Raw genomic sequence first — 22,663 nt, 5'->3', positions numbered from 1 at the left:
AAAGCAGATGGTCTTCCATCGATCTGTGCATGATATGGAGGATATGGAGTTACATTTAGAAGTGTATTAGAAAAAATTTAAACAGAACTCTTTTCTCCAGGAAGGTGAAGTCTGCAGATGATAGGGTCTCTTCCAGGATGCCAGACTAGCCTTGGGCTTCAGTACTGACAGGCCACAGCTGCAAACATCTTTAATAACCTGGTCACGTCAGATCTCTGCTTTTCGACAAATCCTCTGCAACCTCTGCTCCTACCACAGCAAATTTGTTTTACTGTGGATCAGGGAGAGTTGAAGTGGATGCAGATTTGTGGTAGCATGCTATTGGAACAGTGGCGAGGGGTAAGAAGGGGCAACTTGAAGCAGCACTATGGGAAACACATCATTATTGCTAGGGATGGTGGTTATTTGTAGGATCTTTCTTCTAGAATTGAACAGTGCTATAACTTGGGACTTCAGTAATGTGGTGTAAAAAACTTTCGGGAAGGGAGAAGTTTTTTAGTATATTTTTGACATACATGGCTTGAGGCAAGGATTCTCAGTATTGAATGAAGAAAGGTCTGCCAGGGAAATTTGTCAGAGAATGCATGGTGTAAATATGCCAGGCTTTTTATACATAGATGAGGGTAGCAGGTACCAGACAATGAAGGGATGCAAGTTTCCCAGTGAGGCAGTAGTTACTCAGGAAATGTGCTCACAGATCTTGATAACAAACACCGTATCCGGGGGTGAGGAAAGAAGTGGAGGAAGGGTGTTGATGTTCCTCCTGGCACCCACTTTATATATGTACAGTATAAATGTGTTCATCTGGTAGCTTCTACTGCTCATTAAAACTTGATTCCACAGACATCTTTCTCTGTGAATAAAAGGGAACTAGAGAGGATATATAATTCTCTTGCTGAGTGTTCGTGAATAGTTAATTCCTCTTCCCCACTTGGTGAATCATCATTTATGATATGATAGCAGCAACTATGTCCAGCAGAACTAGAAAAGGAAAATTAAACCTGAGGTAATCGTACCTTCATTCTCCCAGAGACAGTGGCACATTGTGCCTCAGCTTATGCATATAGAATTTTGATTTAACATTTATCACACCGACTTGGGACTTCTAGTGCCTTGGCACAAGAGTGAGTTTCTCTACAAGTAGTGATATCAGCTTTGGTTTTTATAAATATAATCTGTCTGGTACATTGTGAAGAGGGGAATGAAACAGGGAGATGCAGATGTTTGCTATATGCTGTTGCCATGCAGAGTGGAGCAGCTATAAAAAATACCTTTACCTCATACAAGCACATGAACCTGAGAGGTGCATCAAAGCACGTGTATCCTTGCCCTTTAAGTGTGCAGCTGCTGGCTTTGCAACAACAATAACAGTGTTTTGTCCTTGGTAACATCCATGACATGAACAAACATGTGATGAAACAAAGTAATGAGCAGAAGCTGAGATTTAAATCAGCAAAGGCTCACTTGGGTGCAGATGGCACTGGTTATTGCTTTGAGCAACTCCCTCGATTACTGCATAGTTTGCCCACGTATCAAACAACAGAGCTGGGCTCCTGATAAATAATTAATAAGGATTTTGTTGAATGCTTGTCTCCCAGGCAGTATCACCATGGAGATGATCTGGCTTTTAGGATGTGAAAACGAACAATCTCCGAAACAATGGCACTGTGTCAACCTTACTCTTTCCCTGAAAGGGAGAGCTCTCAGAGATGTGTTAGCAGATTGCACGACGCCAGGCACTAATTTTGCTTACACTCACAGTGGCCTTTTGTCCCAACTTTTCAGTGACTGCATGAAATGTTTTCTGTGACTGTGCAGAAGCTTGTTCCTAGAATTACACATCCTGCATGATGCTCTTTAGTACTGCATCTGGCCCAGGGTTGGAGTCTCAAGGTAGCTTTTTTTCAGCAAATGGACACAGCAAAGATATAATCATGTGGGAGGAGGCTTACAAAAAGAAGTCTTCATAAGAATACTCTTGGAGAGCGCTTTGGATGCTTTACTTCCCTGTAGGAATATCTGTCCATGGCTCCTTCTTCCCACCTGGAAGGTCCAGAGGCCAGATAGACAGTTATTCAGCCCATCCCCTGCCTTTCCTTTTTCTCCTTTGTGCAACTTCTGGAAGTGCCATTTCAATGCAACTGCATTATCAGCATCCCCCTCCTTATCATTTGATTGCAGCCACCTCAGGGACCACACAATTTCATAGCTTTGTTTCTTTTCCTCTTGGGTTGGTGATGTCTGGGCCAAGAGCCATATGCAGAGACTCCCCTGGAAAAAACATTATATGGTGCCAGACTTTATTCTTTCTTGCTTGGCTCTGTGGAGCTGGAGAAAGAACAATGTACCTTTTCCCTCCCCACCCCCAAACATCCTCCGCTTTCTCTTTCTCTTCCTCCCCTGGTTGATCAACCTATTCTTTACCTCCACACCCCATTGGCCCTTGGCACGTTGCACTTCCCACCTTCGAGTCTCAAAGAAAGGAAGCAGAGCTGTGAAACCGGCTGGGCTCACCCACTTCCCATTGCTGGGTGGGGATGAATTTAGTTCACAGCTTTCAGAAAGGAGAGGTTTATGTGTATTTAACCTTCCCCTCCCTCTTCACCCCCCAAAAAAAATTTAATAATTTTCTTTAAACTTCTTTTCTGACACATTGCTCAGTGGCAACAAGCTGGTTTCCCTTTCTCAGGGAACTTCACTCTCTGTCCTGATGCTGGTTTTTTGACTCTCGACAATACTATTGCAAGAGCCCATTGGAATTTGTTCGAGCATGGGTGGTATGTACCAGTGCTGGAATCAGCTTAAAAGTCACAGCCTCTCTTGGTGGAAAAAAGCAGTTCATATCTCACTATGGTCCTAAAAATAGCCTTGGTAGATAATAGAGAGTGGAAGATTGTTTTCAATGGGTCTGAATGTACTGCATGCAGGAGTTGCTGGGGAAGGGTCAGTGGTTTGTGGCATTTAAGTAGTCAGGCTCAGCTACAGCACTCACCAACTTAAAAATCTGTGACTGCACTGTGGCTAGTTCTACCTTTGTTTATATTCACACAACTCAGCTGGAAATGAGGCAAACTTAGGTTCATTAGATTAAAACAAATACATGAACCAACTTCCTGAAATCAAGTGAAACAGATTTTCCCTTTGATGAAAATACAGCTTTTTTTTGGCTCATGCCATAAATGATGATGCCAGCAGTGACTCAGCAGACATGGAGATTTAATATGGAAATGGGCACCTACTGCCTACCATGCCCTTTGCAAGATGTTTAGACTTGGAGATGCTTTTCTGCACGCAGTGGTCTTGATCAGGCTCTGCAAAAATAGATTCCACCCATTTAACTCTGCTAAGAGGCCAAGAGCTTGAGAAGGAAGAAAGACATTCTCTCACAGATAGGACTGAATGTACAGAAACCTTTGCAACTGTCATACTTTTGAAGTATTTATAGTTGAATTCCAGTTATTTGTATGAAACAAAAGCAAAGAAGCACGAAGTGTGTTGGAAAATACTTTATAATCTCCCTACACCAGTTCAGAGAGTGAGTATAAATCCTCTTTCCAGCAAATGGAAACCAGTAATTTATTGCAGCCTTGAAGAAAGCAATTTATTTCTCTACGCTTCCTGCCCAGCACACTCTGCAAGCTGACTCACGAAGGGATGGGAAGCCAAAAGCTGTGCTCCCTCTTTCCTATCTGCTTCTGGAAGGCAGAGCAGCTATGAAGCTGGGGCTGTGCTTGTGCAGAGCAGTTTGGAAGCGCCTTGCAATATTACAGGCTCACAACCCCTGCTTTCTCTCCCTTGTGCCATAGATTTTGGAGAGGGTGTTCTCTTTACCTGCTTCTGAGCAGAAACTGGTACCAGAACTGGCAGTTCAGGTGGAGGTGGTTTCATCCCTCTGACCCCACATGTGGGACCATGCAGCCATCAGAGCTGCAGAAGATACTGGGGATGGTTTTGGTGCACACAGCCAGTAATGAGCCTCAGAGGGAAACATCACATGGCCGAGTTTTGAGCTGTGACCTTGGTGCTTATGCATGTACTTAACTTTGCATGTGTGAGCTGTCCCACAAAAGTCAAAGGCCTGCTCACATGTGTGAAGTTAGGCATGTGCTAAAGTGTTTTGCCAGATTGGATACTGTGTCTATAGGGGCTTTGGGTGAACTTGAACCTGTTTTGTTGGGGTGAGAGGCTTTAGATTTCATTATTAGGAATCTGATATGTTACTCTCTCTGAGTGCAAGGTCTTGGAGTTATCTGACATTCTCATTAAGACAAGAAGCTAGGAAAAATACAAATTCCTCCACTAGTAATGTTACTAAAAATACTATAATTAAATTATCTAAGTCTTAAACCCAGTAAAATATATTGAGAAAGCATGGTGGAGGTAAAAGTACAGTGTTTTGAGAGTACCACAGGGACTAACAGCGCTTTCTCTGCAGATATTGAGATGGAATATTTGGAGTAGTTAATGTAGCTGATGTAAAAAAGCATGTTGCTTTTTTTGTACTCTTGATTCATAGGCTGTGACCCTTAATAAATTTTGATGTTGCACACAGTGAAGCCACTGCTTTCAGAGAAAGCAAGAAAGCAGGCTAGAAAAAAAAGAAAGAAAAGGACCTTAAGAATGAACAAACAAGTTCTTTCATAATGTATTTCTCCACTGACATTATTTCCTATTATGCTGAAGTTATTCAGGTTCATCATGCAGCAGTCCTGTAAGCGGGGTTTAGAAAAATTGAGCCAGCTCTGTCTGGTGTTAAAAGCATAAGTGCACTTTGAAAATGTATTTTCTGGAATATATTTCTGAAAGAAATACATTTCATGGAAGAAGTTACATTATTGATACTTTAGAATACCGGGAAGAGAGGCTTGTTTTACAGTCCGACACCGTAACATACAGCTAGGGGTCTTATTTTGCTCAGAGATATGAAAACAATGGAACATGTAATAAATGCCTAGAATGCAATTGTGATTTGTAATGTTTCTGTGAAATACTGAATAAAGCCCAACTGGGCTGCTTTCTTGTTTGTGTTGGTTTTTTCACGTCTGTAGACTTGAGCCCAAGTATTCTTGCTGACATGGTCTGAGCAGACTGGCGCAGGTAAAAGACACCTGACTGGCAGAAATCCCCTTCTTAGAAGGGAAGAGCTAGAATGAATGCTGTCCTGCTCCACTAATCCTGCTTTGGGATGCCACCTCTGACTGTGACAATCTGCTGACACCGATCACTCTCTGTTTGGCCTTTCGGACCAGGTCACCAGCAAGACTGTGCAATCCTGGTAGCCTTTGAAATGTGGAATTTATCCACTTGGGGATTGTACAGGCCATCAGGCAGATGGCATGGGGTGAAAAGTGTTTGTTGAGATGCCTTTGAACCTTTCACTTTCCTGATGCCCTTTTTGAGGAGAAAAATAGCAATTGAACATGAGGAAAGGTATCAGAAATTATCCTTTAGTAGCCAGATGGTTTGTTGAACAAGGCACTTCTGTGGTGTATTGCACAGTTTGGGAGGGAGAGGCAGGCAGCAATTTCTGAGATGCTATTGTCCTTGTTTCCTTTAGGAGTCATGTTGGCTTTCTGTTTCGATTTCCTCATCTTCTGAAGGCAGATAAATTGTGCTGTTCCACCACTTGCCTGTCAAGCCTTAACTAATAAATGGCTACAGCTTATGTGCTGTGCAAATAGACAGTGATAATACTTTGTTAGTGCATGTGAGTAAACCTTACTTACGTATGAGTGCTTGTACTGGTGACGTACCAGGGGCACTGCCTCCTGCACAGCGCTCTTACTGTTTGTCAGGATTGCAGGGGATAGTCTGACCGTGGGCAGGTGGGTGCTTGGAGCTGCCCTGGCTTCACTGACACCACTGGAGTAAAGATATTTCACACCTGCCAATTGTCTTTCCTTGTTTCCAAGTGCTGGTCACCATGATCTGAAGGAACTGAGTGAGGGAAGAGAAAGTCTTGAATGTTAAAACCCAAGAGATGTGTTCAGCATGTATACTTTCCTTACATTGGGATGAGATGTTGCAGCCTGGATGTCACTGACAAAATCCCAAGTACTTTGGCTGGGTTCTTGAATTCTACCCCTGCAACTGGCAAGTGATGCTTTCAGGAGAGCTTAAGTACCATCTTTGAAATTTGGGTAAATTTCTAGGAACAGCCTCTATAAATTAAAGTGCCTTAACCACTTTCCAGCATGGGCTGTGAGACTGTAAACTCTCTGGTCCTGTTACAAAATATGTTCCCAGGCAACACATCTGTTTGCATTAGAATATTAATACAAACATATATTCATAAAGTGCCACGACACTTTTCAATCACATTTGCATTTTTATACCTAAAAATATGTTTTCTTATATACAATTATTCCACAGAGGCAAGTTGCAGTAGTTATGGGTAGATGTGCAAAAGTCCTGTATGTGGAGCACGCAGTCAAGTTAGCAGGAGATTGGCATGTCCTCTGGGCTGCCGTTATTACTTTACCAGTCGTGAATGGCAAAGAATTTGCTCCCCGTTGTATATTTGACAATGAAACCCTTCTTAAATTCTTCCTCAGAGCCAAGTACAAGGCTGTCTTTTAATAAAAAATGTGTTTTTACCCATGTCTATATTTATTTCTTGCAGGAATGCACGTACTGCTCCAAGAGCCACCCACATCCTTCTGTATACAGAGTGTATTTGCATTTGCAGTCAGTCCCAGTGCAAATGTGGGAAGGGGAAAAATCCAGTGTCATCTTTAGAGCTGGTTGCCTTTTCCATCTCTAGAATTACTTGGAGACTATCTTGGTCACTCATTCAATTAAGATCTGTTGTATTACCTTTTCTAGAAATATGTGCCATGTAAATAAGACTGTAGCTATGCTGTTACTTTTAAAATCTCTATTCCAAATATTTGGGTCAAGAGGAAAAAAAGAATGGTTTTGGTTAACATGCAAATCGTTTTGTCCCTTGTCTTCTTTTTGTTCTGCTGTACCAAGGTAGGGAAGCACTTGACAAGAGCTTAATTTTAAGCATGTGCAGCAATCTTTGGGAATTCAAGGGTATGGGGCATGTGCTTAATGCTTTTTTGAACAATGTTGCTTTTCAGAGTTGAAGGCTTTGTAGGAAACCTGATCCTTTAAACTGGCTCCTGTTTATGTACATTTCAATTTTATAATGTTGTAAGTTTTTCTCTTCTTTCTTCAATATCCTCAATGTTACATCATATAATGAAAACAGTACTGGTCATGCCACTTGCAATTACTGAAGTAGGCAGTGAATTGTTTTTTTTCTAGAGTAACTAGGGAAATAACATAAATCATAGATTTACAAAGGTTTTCCCAGCAGAAGTCCACAGTAGTTGGCTGCAAAGAATGACACAAGTTTGGTTTACCCATAAAAGGATGGTCATCTCAGCAGGTCAGTGAAGTTCTTCAAAGAGGTATTGTTGATTTTAAGCTAGCTGATAATTTATTCCCTGAACTCTAGCTTAAAAAAACAATGCAGGGTAAATATTGAGTATAATAAAGGCCATGCTGCCATTCAGTATGCACAATGCCCTCACCTTCCCTCTCCCACCAGCTTCTCTACATTGTTGCCTTCTGCGTTTCTCATAGGGCATGAGATGACCTCCACGATTATTTATGGGGGTGTTCAGATAAGCCCTTTTTTCACAGGCAACATACATACACACAGTCACAAGGACTGTTATAATTTGAATTTATATTGCAAGTTCAGCTATCACTTCCTCTGTTCCCACCCTGCCTTTTGGAAAGCTATCCAGTTACATGATATGCTTGTAAAAAAGCTTGCTGATTGAGGAAGGATGCAGGAAGGATATGGTTTTGCAGTGATTGCGTAAGCGTTGTGTAGGACCTGAAGCCTTGGGTTTATATGAGGACGAGTTTAGATGTGAATTTCAAAGATTTATTTCTTCTGATTTTTGAATAAGTCATAACTCCTGAAGAGTTTGCCTTCTTTAGAGAACCATGGACTAACCTGTGTTAATGGGATCCTTTATGTATTAACATGGATATCACTACGTAATCGGCACCCTGGATTCCCTGCCCCTGTTCTGTCAGAGATCTCAAAGTTTTTTCAGAGAAATTGTCGCCAGAGTTTCTGTTCAAAATTGTCAGATGCAATCATGTCTTAGCAAATGTACTTCCCATCAAAATCTCTTGGGGAGTTTTACCATTTGCATAAGGAGACTGCTTAGGCTAGCCCAGAGATCATTCCAAAAGATGCTGTGTTCCCCCTCAGTGAAGTCCTAAGACCTGAAGAGCCCAAAACTTCATGTCACTCATTACTGTAATGAGAGTGTATTTATTGCTATATGGTGAGGGAGCTGGAGCATGGAGGTTTGTATTTTAAAGGTTTGTTTTGGTCATTCCATGTTCTGCCAGCATCTAACATCTGTATTTATTTTTTGAACTCTTCTTAGTGGATTAGATGCATCTGTTCAGTTCCAAAAATAATGCTTCATTTCCTGAATTTATAGGTTGCAATAAAATCCATCCGTAAGGACAAAATTAAGGATGAACAAGATATGGTTCACATCAGACGGGAGATTGAGATCATGTCATCCCTCAGCCACCCTCATATCATCACCATATATGAAGGTTAGTGAATGTGATTTTCCTCTCTGACTGCTGTGTTACGTTCTTGCAGACCTGATGTTCATGTTTCTTGAGATCGTGCACCAAACCAACCCCTACTCCTTGTGTAACTCATCCCTTACCAACGAGACTGCCTTGAGCCCTGCCTTCCCTCTGAGCTACCAGTGTTTCACAGATGCATAACCCTTTGCTTGGAAGAGCTTCTTCTTGTGTGAGTTCGCTGTGTTGATGGCAGGTGGGAGATGGTTGCGTGTATCACCTCACGTCCTTGCTCCCTCTGGACAGCTCAGTTTCATTTCACCCTCACCCATGAACCAGCCTGATGTCTGTTTCTGTTCCCAACCCCTGAACCAGTCCTCGTTTGCTTTATTTTCCCTGGACTGCACAGGACTACTCTTATCTGCTCTTTGGAACAGTGGCGAGGGGTAAGAATTGGTAGGGTCCCTTCCCTACCAATTAGAGTTGCTAGTTCTGTCATTGCAGCTTTTCCCCCTGAATCCCAGCATGCGCTTCCTGTCCACCTCTGCACAGTTTCCTGTCAGTCTGCTGGCTGGCTTATCATTCCTGTTTCCTTATCCTGTCTTCTCCCTCTACCTCCTTTCTTCCTGGGACACAGCTAGGAAGATTTGCCAGTTTGTTTATGTCCCAGCACTAGCTGGGCGGGTCAGGCCATGTATGTGCTAAAAGATGCCAGCCAAAAGGTCTGTGCTGCAAGGAGGGAGGCTGCGTGGTGGACCTGGAACATGGATTCCAGAGGTTCAGAGGGACCTGGGTCAGGCAGCCTTGTCCCTGGGGATCACCCCTTTTCCTCCATGCAGAATGGGAAGCCTGAATGTAGCCCTACACATTTCCATAGCCGTGAGGTAAATGCAGAAGATGTTTATGGCAGCTCTGCTCTGAGAGTTGATATGACTGATTAAAACAAGGGCTGTCTTGGCGTACTGTTACACTATCGCATATTGAGTTATTCAAAAGCGTGTTCTTGTACTTGAAGAGAGATGAGTATCTGTCTTTTTATTGAATAAACTCATAAAAGGATCTGGAAACAGAAAAGGGGAGGGATGCTGTGTCAGCATGTGGGTTGCAAATGGAACAAAAGTTACTTCAAATGTGGACGGGAACTCAGGAAGAAAGAATATTAAGCATGCTGTGGTCCTTTGACCAATTGCCCTTCTCATCCTTACTTTAAATGGTTTTTACTGAGTTAAAACATTTTGTAAAAGTGAAAAAGGTTACAGCATTTTTAGGAAGCAGAGACTAAAGTCCTGTGGGAGCAAAACTTCCCTCTCTGGCCCTGTGGAGGGAGGAGCAGTGCTTCTGCAGCAGAGCCAGTTGAGCTCCATGATGGAGAGTTCATCTTGTCAGAGGAGAATGAGCACCTCTGTCAGGTGCTGGTGTGTTTTCCAAGCAGTCAAGAGTCAGTATTTGGCCTGTAGCAGCCAATGCTGTAACTTAGGTATGGTAGCACTGGGAAGATGTGTGGTTGTGCAGCTGAACCTACAGGAGCTGCCCAGTGGTGAGGGTGTGAGCTCAGGGACCCTTGAGCATGTGCTTCACTTGAAGCTGAAGAGTACTTGTAGTGAAGTTAAGGGACTACATGAAAGACTGAAGTATTTGTATCCTCTTGAAGTTGGATTTTAAACACATAGCTGTTCCTCTTGAGTGATGCATAAAGAGTGATAATATTGCTATCCCCTGACACAAAATGTTGAAGTCAGTAAATCCTAAGAGATGGGCCAAATCTCACCAAAATTAAGCAATCCAACATTTCTGCAGTTGGTGTATGCTACAAGTCTAGTGTCCCTTTCTAGTCAAGAGGGATCAGCATCTTCACAGGGTGGTTGGCTCCCTCCTGGGAGACGTTTTTTTCAGATAAGTGGGATAAATGACATATTGGAGGCTCCTGTTGGAATCTAGCTGACTAACTTAGATCAGATCCTTAACTTTTAAACTGAAGACACTCTAGAGATATTTTACTGCTCTCTCACAAATTTTTACTGTAGGTTTTCAGACTGCCACTGCACGTCTGACAGCTCTCTCAGTAGGTGCCAGGTTGCACAGATACCTAGCATGGACAATGCTGGCTCCCTGTAATATCTTCGAAAGCTCTTTGTATTGCATTTACAAACATGTGTTTTCCTTAAGTAGGATCCTTGTTTAGGTATCCTTTTGACCTTCCTGCTAATAGCAATTAACCTCTGAATTTGTCTACTTGATGTAAACACAAGCTTATCTTTTTTATTGATACCAAGCAAATTCGGATGTGTGGAAACAAAGCTTTCCAGTTTAGAGGTACTTTTTTGTAACCTAATCAAAAGGCATGTACCTTGCCCATTACTGCCAGGGCAGATGTACAGTTGTGACTAAAGAAATTCCATCCTCTCAGCAGGGCTGTAATTGGCAATCTGTCGAGTGTGGCTGTGAGGGAAGTGCTCTTTAAGTGACTTTAAACTCCTTGAAGGGGACTGGATAAACAAAGTTGGCTTTGCTGGCAGTGTTCTGATTTCAGCACATAAATTTTAGTTTATAGAATAATGCCTCTGTCCATTCATCTATCTGTCTCTCCCCTGCCCCTCGCCCTTCCTCTGCCCTATTGCTTTTTTCCCTTGAAAACTCCAGGATTTTATAATAAAGCCTTTAAGAGCTAACATATTTTTCCAGGGGTAGCTTGAGTGCAAAATCTACCTCATCTGGCAATACTTTATAAAAGTTAAACCAGGGAAAGAACATTCTGCAAACATTTGAACACATGTTGGGCCAATCATGAGGGTGAAGTTACACTTGGTACATTTAGGAGTGAGCTCTTGAGTCTTTGTAGTGTGAAGTACAGTTGTCTATGTGACTGTTTCTGTGCTGAAAGAGTTGTCTTTGGTCAGCATAACCATACAGAAAAGTCTGCCCGCTTGCAAAATGCACTTAAAAATGAATACACTGTTAGCTAACAGATATAGTTTACTGAAGATCTTCCCTGAAGAATGAATAAATATTAGGATCAAAATTTGGTGCCAGTGGAACATGATGGCATTAACGTAAACTAATAACTTCAGGAAAGTGAGGGCTCGAGTGCTCTGCTGAATTGGGGCCAGGATGCTTATAAGAGTGCTGGACCCTTTGCATTAACAAGGCACAAAATATGGATCTCCAAAGTCAGATGCACTTCTTACTTTTGTTTTCTACGTTGCCATTTTGGTACTCTTAAGAAAAAGCAGAGAGATTCTCCATCATGTGTCTCCCAGTCCACAATGGCTTGAGCTAGGTTGCATGCTTAATCAGGAGACTGGTTCAGCTCTGCTTTCAGACCCCAAAGACAATGGGAGATAATCTGACAGTGTGTAACAGCAGTGGCATAATATTCCAGGATACTCACCGCACTTGCCAAATATGTGTTCAATCTCGCATTTTGTGCCAGACTTCGTGCAACACAACATAAACACACTTGGTGTTTCACACACACACAGGCCTGTCTCCAGTGTGGGGAGCTGTGTCAGTCAAGTCACCACATCATCAGCAAAACCAGCTGCACTGTCAGAAATCTGCCTGTGTGGCAGCTGTTAAGGTGTGTGGCCATGAGCCATTGCTAGGGAACTGCATCCCTGCAGCAACACCAGCTCAGACAAGTGCCCCCCGCCGTCAGCTGCGTGTGCACCTCGGGGTGGGGCAGGCAGCCAGGGGCCAGGGTGGCAAAACAGTCACCTATCTCAGGCTGTGACAGTTCAGAGCAGTCCCAGCCTCTGTCCCAGCCTCTGCTATCTCCTGGTTTTCAGACATAATCAAAACAAACTTTGGTGCCTAATGACCCCACCCCTTCTGTGTGCAAAGTACCTGAAAAAGCCACAAGTCCATTAAAACATCACGTGGGTGACTGGGCTTTAATCAAGAATGTTGGAAGTTGGAAAGCTGGAATGATTCTTTTTTTTTTTTGCCAAGAGAAAGTACTTCAGCAGTGATACTGTTTAACCACATTTCTAATTGATTTCCTCTAATTATGTAGGCTTTTGACCTTCGAGTGCTTTATTCTCATTGTTTTCAGTTGATAACATCCAAGAACATCAAGTAATATTTCAAGTGTCTGGAGATACTAATGAAACAAGAATAAACAAACTTAACTCTTCAGTTACCATACCCCAGCTTTATGAATTTCCTGTCTTTCAGGGTGATCACCTAAACAGCACTTCATTGGACATGACATAAACTCAAACATGTGAGATCACTGGCAGGTCCAGTTTAAATGTCAAACTGATTGCCAGCAGCGATGAAATTTACTTCCATCTTCCCATTTACACAGTCCTACTGTAGCAATGTAAATATTTGCTTATCTGAAGTTCCTTGACAGTTTTAATCATAATTTAAATAAAGGGGAGTTAGCTCTTGTATTCTTTGCTGAAACAAAGACAATTAGTGTAACGTTATTGTGGCCAAATTAGCAGCTGTCATTTTTCCTTCCTTTTAAAGAGCAAACCATCACAATCTGCATATCCTCAGTCTTGCTCTTTGAGAAACAACCTCACCAAGGATAATGGTTCTCATTCTGATTTAATCTCCTCTCTGGGGAGTAAATTATAGCATGCTGTCTGATTTAAAAAGATTATTGCAGGATCTTAACTACGTTCCTTTAATTTAAAAGGAGATACAATTTGGCTGAATAAGGCCATAATTTAGGAAAACAATTTAACACAAGCATAGCATTAAAACACATACTTTATATCTTGGTATCTTCAATTATAATTAAGCATATGCATAAATTCATGTGTATGCATATAAGTGGTTTTCTCATTGGACCTGGGATATTTTCATGTCTGCTGTATGCTCTCTTAAAAAGAGTAAAAAAATACTACCACTACTAAAAAAACCAACTAAACAAAAATTATGCCAAGGGGCTGTAAAGCAGTCAAGAACACAAAAGCTGAATCAGGCTGAATTTCTAAGGTAAAAGACATTTTTCAGTACTTGCATGTCTTTTTGAAGAATAATTGAAGCCTTATTACAAAAGTGAGGTAATTGGGTCATACATGAATTTTCTGAATGAAAAGGTTATTCTAGTCTGCATCTCCAAAATTAAAAACAAACTAGCTTGTTCTTTTGATTTGGCTGACCTTTAATAAAAGAGCATTTTGTAGCAGTGGAAAGGTACTTCTGTCTGCGGCTGTTAGGAGAGTAATAAAAATACCGCTGAATGGAAAGACACCAGATGGAAGGAATGTCAACATACTGGAACTAATTTAGGAGATTGCTCTGATAGAGAGCAAAGGCATGAGGAGAATTCAAATGGTTCCAGTGCGAAGAGATTGGCCGCCCCTCTTAAACTAACAAACTAAAATCCTTACCCCAGGGTTACATGTAAACCAAACGGAATCAGCCCACAAGGAGGTAGACCTTTAGGGGGGGAAAAAATCCACCCCCCTCAGCACTCACTCTGACTTTAGTATTCTACAAGCTTGAAGGAAGGGCAAAACTGCCTGCTTTTTTTTTTATTTTGGTAGTAATTAAGTCCAAAGTGAACTAATAGAGAGGCGTACAATGTACCATTAAATCTTTCTGACTGATGTTTGCAAACCATGCCCATCTGGGCTTCCAACAATTTTAGGGTGAAGCACATCTTAGCAATGAAGAAATGTGAGTATGCTCATTTGGTGTCAGACTTGTCCCATGAGTTTCAGAGGAGGTGACTTTGGTGTAGCTAAAGGGAAGAATTTGGCAGTAGGGTTAAAAAAAAAGAGTGCTGATGAGCAAGAGGTCAACCAGCACTATTTGGAAAATGGAAGGCTGTAGATATGATTTCACAGCCTCTAAATGGAAATAAGTGGAGAGATTATATGCAAGAACTATTACTGTAGTAGAAAAACCTGTAAAAGAGGGACAGATTATTCATGTTACAAAACGTACTTTGTCTCAGATGTGTCTTTGATAGTGAGGAGTGAAATTCTTTCCCAGTTCCACATTTATGTTCTTTAAGGAACTTTGAAGTCAGCAGATTTGGGTTCAATTACCAGTCTGGAAGTATAGAATTTTTTTCTGTCACTTTTAAAAAAGAAACAAACACATTAGAGTTAAGGGTGGAGTTTAAAGAAAAGTTGTAAGAAATCTTTGACCACTGTATCTTAAGCACCCCTTGCTGCTTGGGTTCCCAAGGCTTTTGGAGTGACCAGACCAAGCCCAGGCAAGCTTGTAGCCCCTTGGAAAATGCTGTTTCTCCACGTTGCTGTGGCCAATGTCCTAGTACTTTGCTCATCTCCTGGGGTTACAATCACGTTGTTCCTCACACCTTGAGGTTCATGCTGTTCCTGCTCTTGGTTCCTGATGTGCTCTCACACCGCTGTCCCTGCTTCCTCCCCTGTGGCCACATAAAGTGTAGTCATCTCCGAAGTCAGTCCCTCAAACAGCAGGCTCTGTCTGCTAAGGAGTAGTAGTGATTTGCAAGCACTACTCTGCAGCAGCACTTGACCACTATGACTGAGGCAGTGCAGCAGCCCTCCTGCCACATCAAGGTCTTGCTGCAGCTCTCCATGTAACTCAGGTTGCAGAGTGGTGAAGATAAACACAGTGGCTCAGAGATAAATGGTACACAGCGCATAGCAAGCATTTCTCCTGCTGCCATCCCCTCTAACACGTGAAGCTCATGGCTTGTATCTAAGCAACCCCCCATCTTGATTTTTGATTGATAGGCCATCTCCCCTGCTATCTATATCTGGATGTTGATACTGACAGTTCTCCACTTACCTAATTTGGCCAGCCAATTACAGAGTATTGATGGTTTGAAAGAAGCTAAAGCAGCCCCACCTCACTTGTACATGGCCTCCTTCCCTTTACCTTGCTCAGGGTTGAGGAGCAGGCTTGTATGACATGGCCATCCCAGAAGCAGCAAGCTTTGGGAGGCTCCTGGGGTTCAGCATCCTGCCAAAGCCATGCTTCTCTATTGGCAGTAGGTGCAGCCAGGGTTCAAGCACACTTCTAGGTGGGAGTGAGCTTCAGAATGAATATGCAGTAGGATGGAAGGTAATAAATCATCTGCAGCAAAAACAAGGAGTGAACCAAGCAGTCCCAGAAGCTATATGGAGGCAACCCGTCCATCATCAGCCCACAGGTTACAGCCCAGGTGCTAACAGGGCAGTATATTTATTACCTCATTATTCTTTGCAGTAAGTCAATCCAGCCTTTAATTAATGCCCTCCTCTCTTCCCCCAGCCATTGGCCACAAGGCTTTCTTGAGCATATGTTTATAAAACTACACGCTGTGCTCAGAAGGGAAATTCAGAAGTGCCTGTGTGAAACCTGCCTGACATCCTAAATACTACTGTGAAAATTCATGGTGCACTTGGCTGATAGTTTGAGATTTGCCAGAATACCACCTTGTCATTTGCCTGATAGTCTTGACCACTGAATTCCTCTTCAAGGTTGTGTGTGTGTATAGACATAAATCCCACTGCCTTTCAACCTCCTCTTCTTTCAGCAGCACCTCTCATTTTAGATTTTTTGTCTGCTGTTCAGTTCCCTCTTTGCAGGAAGTAGCTGTGTGCCCACTCATGAGGTTCAGCTGATACGGTGGAGGTGCTCTGAAGTGAAATGATGCAGTTATAAAAAAATACCTCCCTACTCACCTCTGCTCCTGGGTGGAGAAACAAATTGCTGTTTAATTCTGTAATCGTTCAGCTGTGGTGATGGTGAGGAGGCCTCTGCAATGTCATCTAAGTTCAAGGATAGTTTCCCTCTCAAAATTCTCCCTTATGAAGAAGAATGTGCTGGTAAACTGAAAGCCAGATATGAGCTACTGGAACGATTATGTTCTCACTGATTTGAGTGTGGCTTTATGACAAAAATTTGAAATTTGGAACAGGGATTTATACTTTCCTAAATTCAGCTTGATGGTGTTATCTCAGTTTCCTAGTGGGTATAAGAGAAAATTTGAAATGGAAAGTGCCTTTGAATGCACATTTCTCCAAACCAAATGCTTTCTGCCTCATTTCTATAGAAATGTTGTAAAATACATCTGGATCAGGACTTCTTTTACTATGGCAAATTTGAGTAAAAAAAAATTAGATTTTAGAATTTAAAACTTTGGAACATCAAGGATGATTTGAGAAAACTCTTAGGACTGAGTAATGAAGGCAAAACTTTAATAAAAACACAGCCTGGAAGAATACTCTTATCATGTCAGGGCTGTTATTGCTGTTACTGTCATCAGCAGAACTGAACACCTGGTAGGGCATCAGCTTTTGGGGGAGTGGGGCAAGAAGAGCCAAGGGCACATGTGCCTCTGAGCTGAAGGTGGTCCTCAGCTGGAACTGCTTGGGATGTGCATTCCCATGAAAGTGCACTGAGATCGTTTGTGCCATGTGGCATCTTCACTATATGTGCATGATACATGCATGTATTTCATGATAACTCATGGAATCAGCTGGGGTTTTGGGGGGATGTTGTTGTTGTTGTGTGGTTTATCTGTTTGTTTTGAGTCAGATCTCTTATATAAGAGCATTTTCAGTGATTTGTTTCAGCTTACTAAAACTATTTCTTTTTGCCTTCTTAAACAAGCCTGTACCTAACAAGCCTTTCTGAGCTTAGAGAAAAGAATATGTGCATTACTGTTTTATTGGTAACACATCACAGCACTTCCCTCTATGACATGGGGCATGTTCAGTTTTTCCCAGACAGTATCAGTCTGTCATTCTTGGAGAGGATACTGTATGTATAATCCATCCAGAGACGGCTTTTCCAGTTTCCGAAGTTTATTGCTAATGAGGATGCACATAGGATGTAATCGCTGGCAGGAGCCTCTGCTTTGGGGTACAGTGAGGCCAGCAGACAAGTAAGCAGCCAGTTTTATCTGGCTGTTTGCTCTCCCTTTTATGAGAGTTGTTTGGCTGGGGTTCAGGGGTGTTAGAGTGAACTGCAGAGGCTTTGGCTTGTAGATTTGAGTGACAAGGTGTGAGAGGACATGAGACAAAGCCTAAGAGAAGCAAATATCTGTGTGTTGAGAAAGGCAGCTTCACATTTCACTGCAAAAACTGAAGCTTAATTCTGTTTTTTTAAATCACCAAAGACCACTGGCTGAGCTTTGATGAAGAGATATAGGAAGGCATCATTACAGTAGGGCTGATCAAAACTATGTGTAATAAATCCTTTTACCTCATTAATTTGCATATGCCTTGCTGCCAGTGTGACCAGTGCTGCCACAGACAAAAAGAAAAGGAAAATCACCATGTTTTCATATAGCAGAGGTTATTTATGGCAGGTGCAGGAAGTTTCCAGTGAGTTGCAGTGGATTTTCAGTGACAAAAGAGAACTATCCAGGACATTTCAGCAATTCCAGACTATTAACAGCCTGCTTTACTAGATTAAATATTAGTTATCTGCCATTCATAGTGAAGTCCTTGACAGCATGTGACACAGCATACTCTGGGCCCCAGAGAAGAGTCGGGCTGTGATGTGTATTAGATGCATTTTCCTTGCTCTGCTTACGCTGGAGTTGTGCATTGCTGCCGGCTCTGCGCAAGCGACAGAGGATTACAGCACGCAGTCTGTGCATGTGGTGGGACATATGGTAGGGGCAGGAGATAAGGAAGCTTGAGGATGAGCTGGGTGCATGAGATGGGGTATAGAGCAACACTGACAGGAGCTGTACAGTTCTGGAGACGTTGCAGCCAGGTGCTCATGCCCGCCATGCTGTCGCACGGAGTTGGGATGGAGGAGGACACATCTATCAGTTCACTTGTTGGATTTTGGTGGTAGGTGAAAGCCAACCAACAGTCATTGTAAGCCAAACGGCAATCCTGTATCAGTCACTGAAGACAAGAATTCATTTTGCCTTCTATTAACCCTTTCCAAATGATACGAGGGCTCCAGTTTGCTTCTGTTCTCTGGCCTCAAGCGGGCTACTGGTACAAGGAAGTCCCTGCTGGAGCAGGAGCTAGTATTCATGTGTTACTGACACAAGTGTCCACCTCACCTCACCTCACCTCACTAAGATAAGTTGACTTTGCCACTCTGTGACCCCATACTATTTGAGACAAAGAGTTTCATGTAGCCATGTGAAAGAGAGGATAACCTCAGCTTCCTTCTCTTGGTCTGAGATGTTGTAATCTTCCTCTGGTAAAAAGTAGCTTTGAAACTTGATTTTTGCAGTGGGATTGTGAGTACATCTTCCAGGCTGCAGTGGTGATCAAGCATGCGTTCAGACATCCTGAGTCTTCTTCACTCTTCAAAGTGTCAGTTTTCAAATGTGTTGAATCAGCTGTGACGTTTTTTCTTTTCTTTTATTCTGTGCAGTGTTTGAAAATAAAGATAAGATTGTGATCATCATGGAGTATGCAAGTAAAGGAGAGTTGTATGATTACATCAGTGAGAGGCGGCGATTAAGCGAAAGAGAGACAAGACACTTCTTCCGACAAATAGTCTCTGCTGTGCATTACTGCCACAAGGTGAGCAAAGGATTTCATAGTAAAAAATGCTGTTTCAAGGCTGATTTCTGGCATATATTTCAAAGCATGTCTGAGGCAACAGCCTTCATTATTAAGTATCAGAGCACGTGATTTTATCAGTACAAAAGGAGATCTTCATTAAAAGTACTACACTGAACTAGGGCCTTTTTTTAATCATGTTTTCCTGTGTTATGGCAGATACCAGACACACCCTTACTTTAGCCCTATGTTGCATTTTTGCCTTTGAAATAATTCTCCTGACATTACAAACTCAAAAATTACAGCATCAACTAGAGAAAGCATCCCATATAACCTCTACAACATTAATATTAATGCATTCAAACAAATGCCAGTTTGCAATTTGAATATGCTGGTAAACAACTTTAGAACAGGAGATATATGAGAGAAAAATCCAAGAGAAAGCTATGAGGTTCACGTATGAGCTTTAGTGCATACTCATTCTGGATAGGTAAAAGTAACTTTACCAGATGTAGTGGGAAAGATACCATTTGCTAATGACCTTATCCATCATGGTACCCACTTGGAATGACAAGCAATTAAACCCAAGGTAGCTGACTGGCTGTCATTACGGACATTTTATCCTGTTTATGAAACAGCTGCATAGACCCAAAACTTTTATGAGGCTAAAAGCAATGAGCAGCTAACACAGTTTTTATTGGAATTCTTAAAACACTTAAATCTCTACTTGAATTCTGATAAACAAGGGTGTTTCTCAAAGTCCTCACTGCGGAGTGCTGAAAAGCTGCAGTGCCATTCCTGATGCAGTTAATTTTCCCAAGTTTCTGTAAAGAAGGCTCTGACCTAGACCCAGTCTGTTTGCTTCCATCCCTAATATTTACAATCCTTTGGGATTATAACTCCCCCGATCCACGTGGCTGCTCATTGGAGGAACGGGGGCTTTTGTAGGGGCTAACGTCATTGACAGATACTGGTTTCTGGTGCCTGGGAAGAATATACTGCTTTCACGCAGTGGGGGCAGGATCCAGGATGGAATTAAGCTCCGAAAAGACACCCTCCAGCCCTCCACCCCCCACCCCCTGCTGTTTTAGAGTCTTTGTGGGAGGATGGATTCCAGTCATTCTTCCCTTAACCACACACCAAGTGACTAATACAGTGCCTGTCACTAGTCACTGGGCCATGAGTGTTATGACAGTGAAACCAGCCCTGAAATGTAGAAGCAAAGACCACCCTGCCAGCTCACCTTTAATTTTCCCAATATTTTCTCATGTTCTTCCTCATTTTTTTCTTCCTTGTTTCAGAACGGTGTTGTCCACAGGGACCTAAAATTGGAAAACATTCTTCTCGATGACAATTTTAATATTAAGGTAGGATTCTTTTTCTCAGCTTCTCAGAATGGATTTGCATGTTTTATAACATTTTTACCCAAGGTATTAGAAGAGCCATTGTTATGGTAACAGCTACTAAGCAACAGCATCTGGCAAGAGGCTCAGAGGTTGGGGGAAGAGACCACCGATTCCCAGTAATACACACTAAATGAAGCTTTGCAGACTGTGGGGGAGAAAGCCCTGTCCTGCCACGCAAAGGCCGTGATTCCCAATGCAGTATCTATCCACTAGCAGGAAACAGCAGAGCATTTCGTGCCGTTGGGCTTATTGTACAAATGATATTATTGCTGGCTGCTTCTGGGGCTAGGAAAAAACTGTTCTGGTCTACAGGGTTCAAGTGCCTCCTACAGAACACTCTGAATGTTCTTTTGATCATGGCTGGAAAATAAGCAAATAGAGTTTCAAAATAAACCTAGTAAAGCACATGTGCTTCATTAGGAAATGGCCTTGGAACTTCAGACTCAAACGTATACTTTGGATGGTGATGTCAGTGATGTCATTTCCATGCCATTTCTCCCCAGTGAAAGCATGGGAATGACCTTTTTTCCTCTCTTTTTCTTCTATTGTTTATAGCTGTAGCACAAAGTTAAATAATGCAGAGATTTAATTTCCAGTGTAATTTCCTATATATATCCTATATATATTCCCTGTAAAATAAGTGTAATTTCCAGGTGGCTGAACCTGTTTCACTTTCAACTTTGTTCCTCCTTGGGTAGCTGGATGTAAGCGTGGCTGGATGTACTCATCCATGGGCAAACAAGCAGAGCGAGGAACACCAAAGAATTTCTGCTGACGCTTTAGCATCCTTATTTAATTAAAAAAGTAATCAAGGAGCTACTTGCGTAGCCCAGTATCTAAATAGCCTGGGTCTTCCTTTTGTCTCCTCTGAAAGCCCTGGGGCTGCAGGCACTGCCTTCTGTGCTTCACACTGGAGAGATTGTCTTCATTTCAAGCTGATGTGCAATGGAAATGGAAAGTAACATGTGGTAGCTGCCATCTGTGTAACGCTGATGACAGAAGCTAACTTGGATCAACTAGTGGATTAAAGGCACATAAATATGTGGTTTCCAAAAATAGTCTTTTACAGAAGGCCCATCTAATGCAATATTTGGATGTTTTGCTGTTAGCATCCAGCGTTGGAGCAGACCTCCCTTCTCCTGTTCCTACAGGGACACGGTCTGCAGCAGCCAGAGCTGTTCTCAGCAGCACTGAAAACAAAAAGTAACCTTTCTAGGACATTGTATACAAATCAGGCTTCCTCAGGCAGGATGACCTTTCTTTCCACATTACATGCCAAACTATCTTCCCAGCTAATCAGAGAATTCTTGAGAGAAAAGAGGAATTTGTGGAATTTGCTAGCTGTGGTGGGCTGGATCTCTGCACTGTGGTCCTCATATGCAAAACCAATCACTTCCTCAAGCCTCTGGGGAGCTGAGCTTTGTCAGAAGGCTCTGTTCCCGCCCCTCTCTCCTTTATGGGAGTCGATCTCCTGCGGGTAGAGCAGAAGGATGGGGCAAGGACAGGTAGCTTTGTGTTTGGTCCGCACTTGGAGCTGACCCGGGGGCTTCAGAACCACAGATGCATTTCAGCTGCCATAGCGAGTGGCACTGCTGTGGAAGAAATTCAGGTAGCTGTACCTCCCCACATACCTTCCAGTCATTTGGACATCTTTTTCTTGAGCGTTTCCCTTTCCTGACTTGCGTTGTGTTTAAGCTGCTGTAGGTATTTTTCATATTTCCAGCCTTTCCTCAGCTACATCTCTTCAATCTTAAGGCCTCTGAGCAGGCAAGGCTGCCTTGGCATGGGCAAGTGGCTGCTTTGCTGTCCCCTGGTAACTACTTCTGCAAAGGGTCTCATGAAACTGAAAAACAGACTGAACTCAGGAAGGTGTTGGTATTTCATACATCTTACAGTCAATAGTGATTGAATTTGGATTGCTTCAAGAGGTGACTTTTGGTATGGTTTTCCTTTTCCTCTGTCTTCTCTTTTTTTAAACCTTGTGACTAAGGTCAGCTTTGAATACTTGATGTTAAGCAGACAGCCACTATTTCCCTGATGCTGAAGCTTTGAATATGTTGCTGTGGTTTCTGTGTTACTTGCAAGGAATTTTACTTCCCACTTTTTCTTTGTTTCACTAAACAGTAACTGTTGGCAAGGAAACACATATGGAACTGTAAATTATTTATTAGGAGTACATTTATCAGGTCCTCATTCTGAGAGTATTTACATGTGGTTAATTCAGGCAGAAAAAAAATGCAGTTTGGGGTTTGGTATTGACTGATGGCTTCA

General features: G+C 42.3%; 1 protein-coding gene across 1 annotated transcript in view; it reads left to right on the top strand.

Moving 5' to 3' along the window:
• Positions 1-22,663, top strand: part of NUAK1 (NUAK family kinase 1) — a 47,181-nt gene that overhangs the window by 14,738 nt on the left and 9,780 nt on the right. Inside the window, exons 2-4 of the mRNA XM_032106198.1 lie at positions 8,478-8,598; positions 18,856-19,007; positions 20,288-20,353. Of these exons, the coding sequence (XP_031962089.1) occupies positions 8,478-8,598; positions 18,856-19,007; positions 20,288-20,353 (339 nt within the window). The remainder of the gene's footprint in view (positions 1-8,477; positions 8,599-18,855; positions 19,008-20,287; positions 20,354-22,663) is intronic.

The sequence above is a fragment of the Corvus moneduloides genome, chromosome 4, assembly GCF_009650955.1.
Source record: "Corvus moneduloides isolate bCorMon1 chromosome 4, bCorMon1.pri, whole genome shotgun sequence".
In the NCBI taxonomy this organism is placed as follows: Eukaryota; Metazoa; Chordata; class Aves; order Passeriformes; family Corvidae; genus Corvus; species Corvus moneduloides.
Note: the sequence above shows the minus strand (reverse complement) of the source record. Positions and strands in the feature narration are given on the sequence as shown.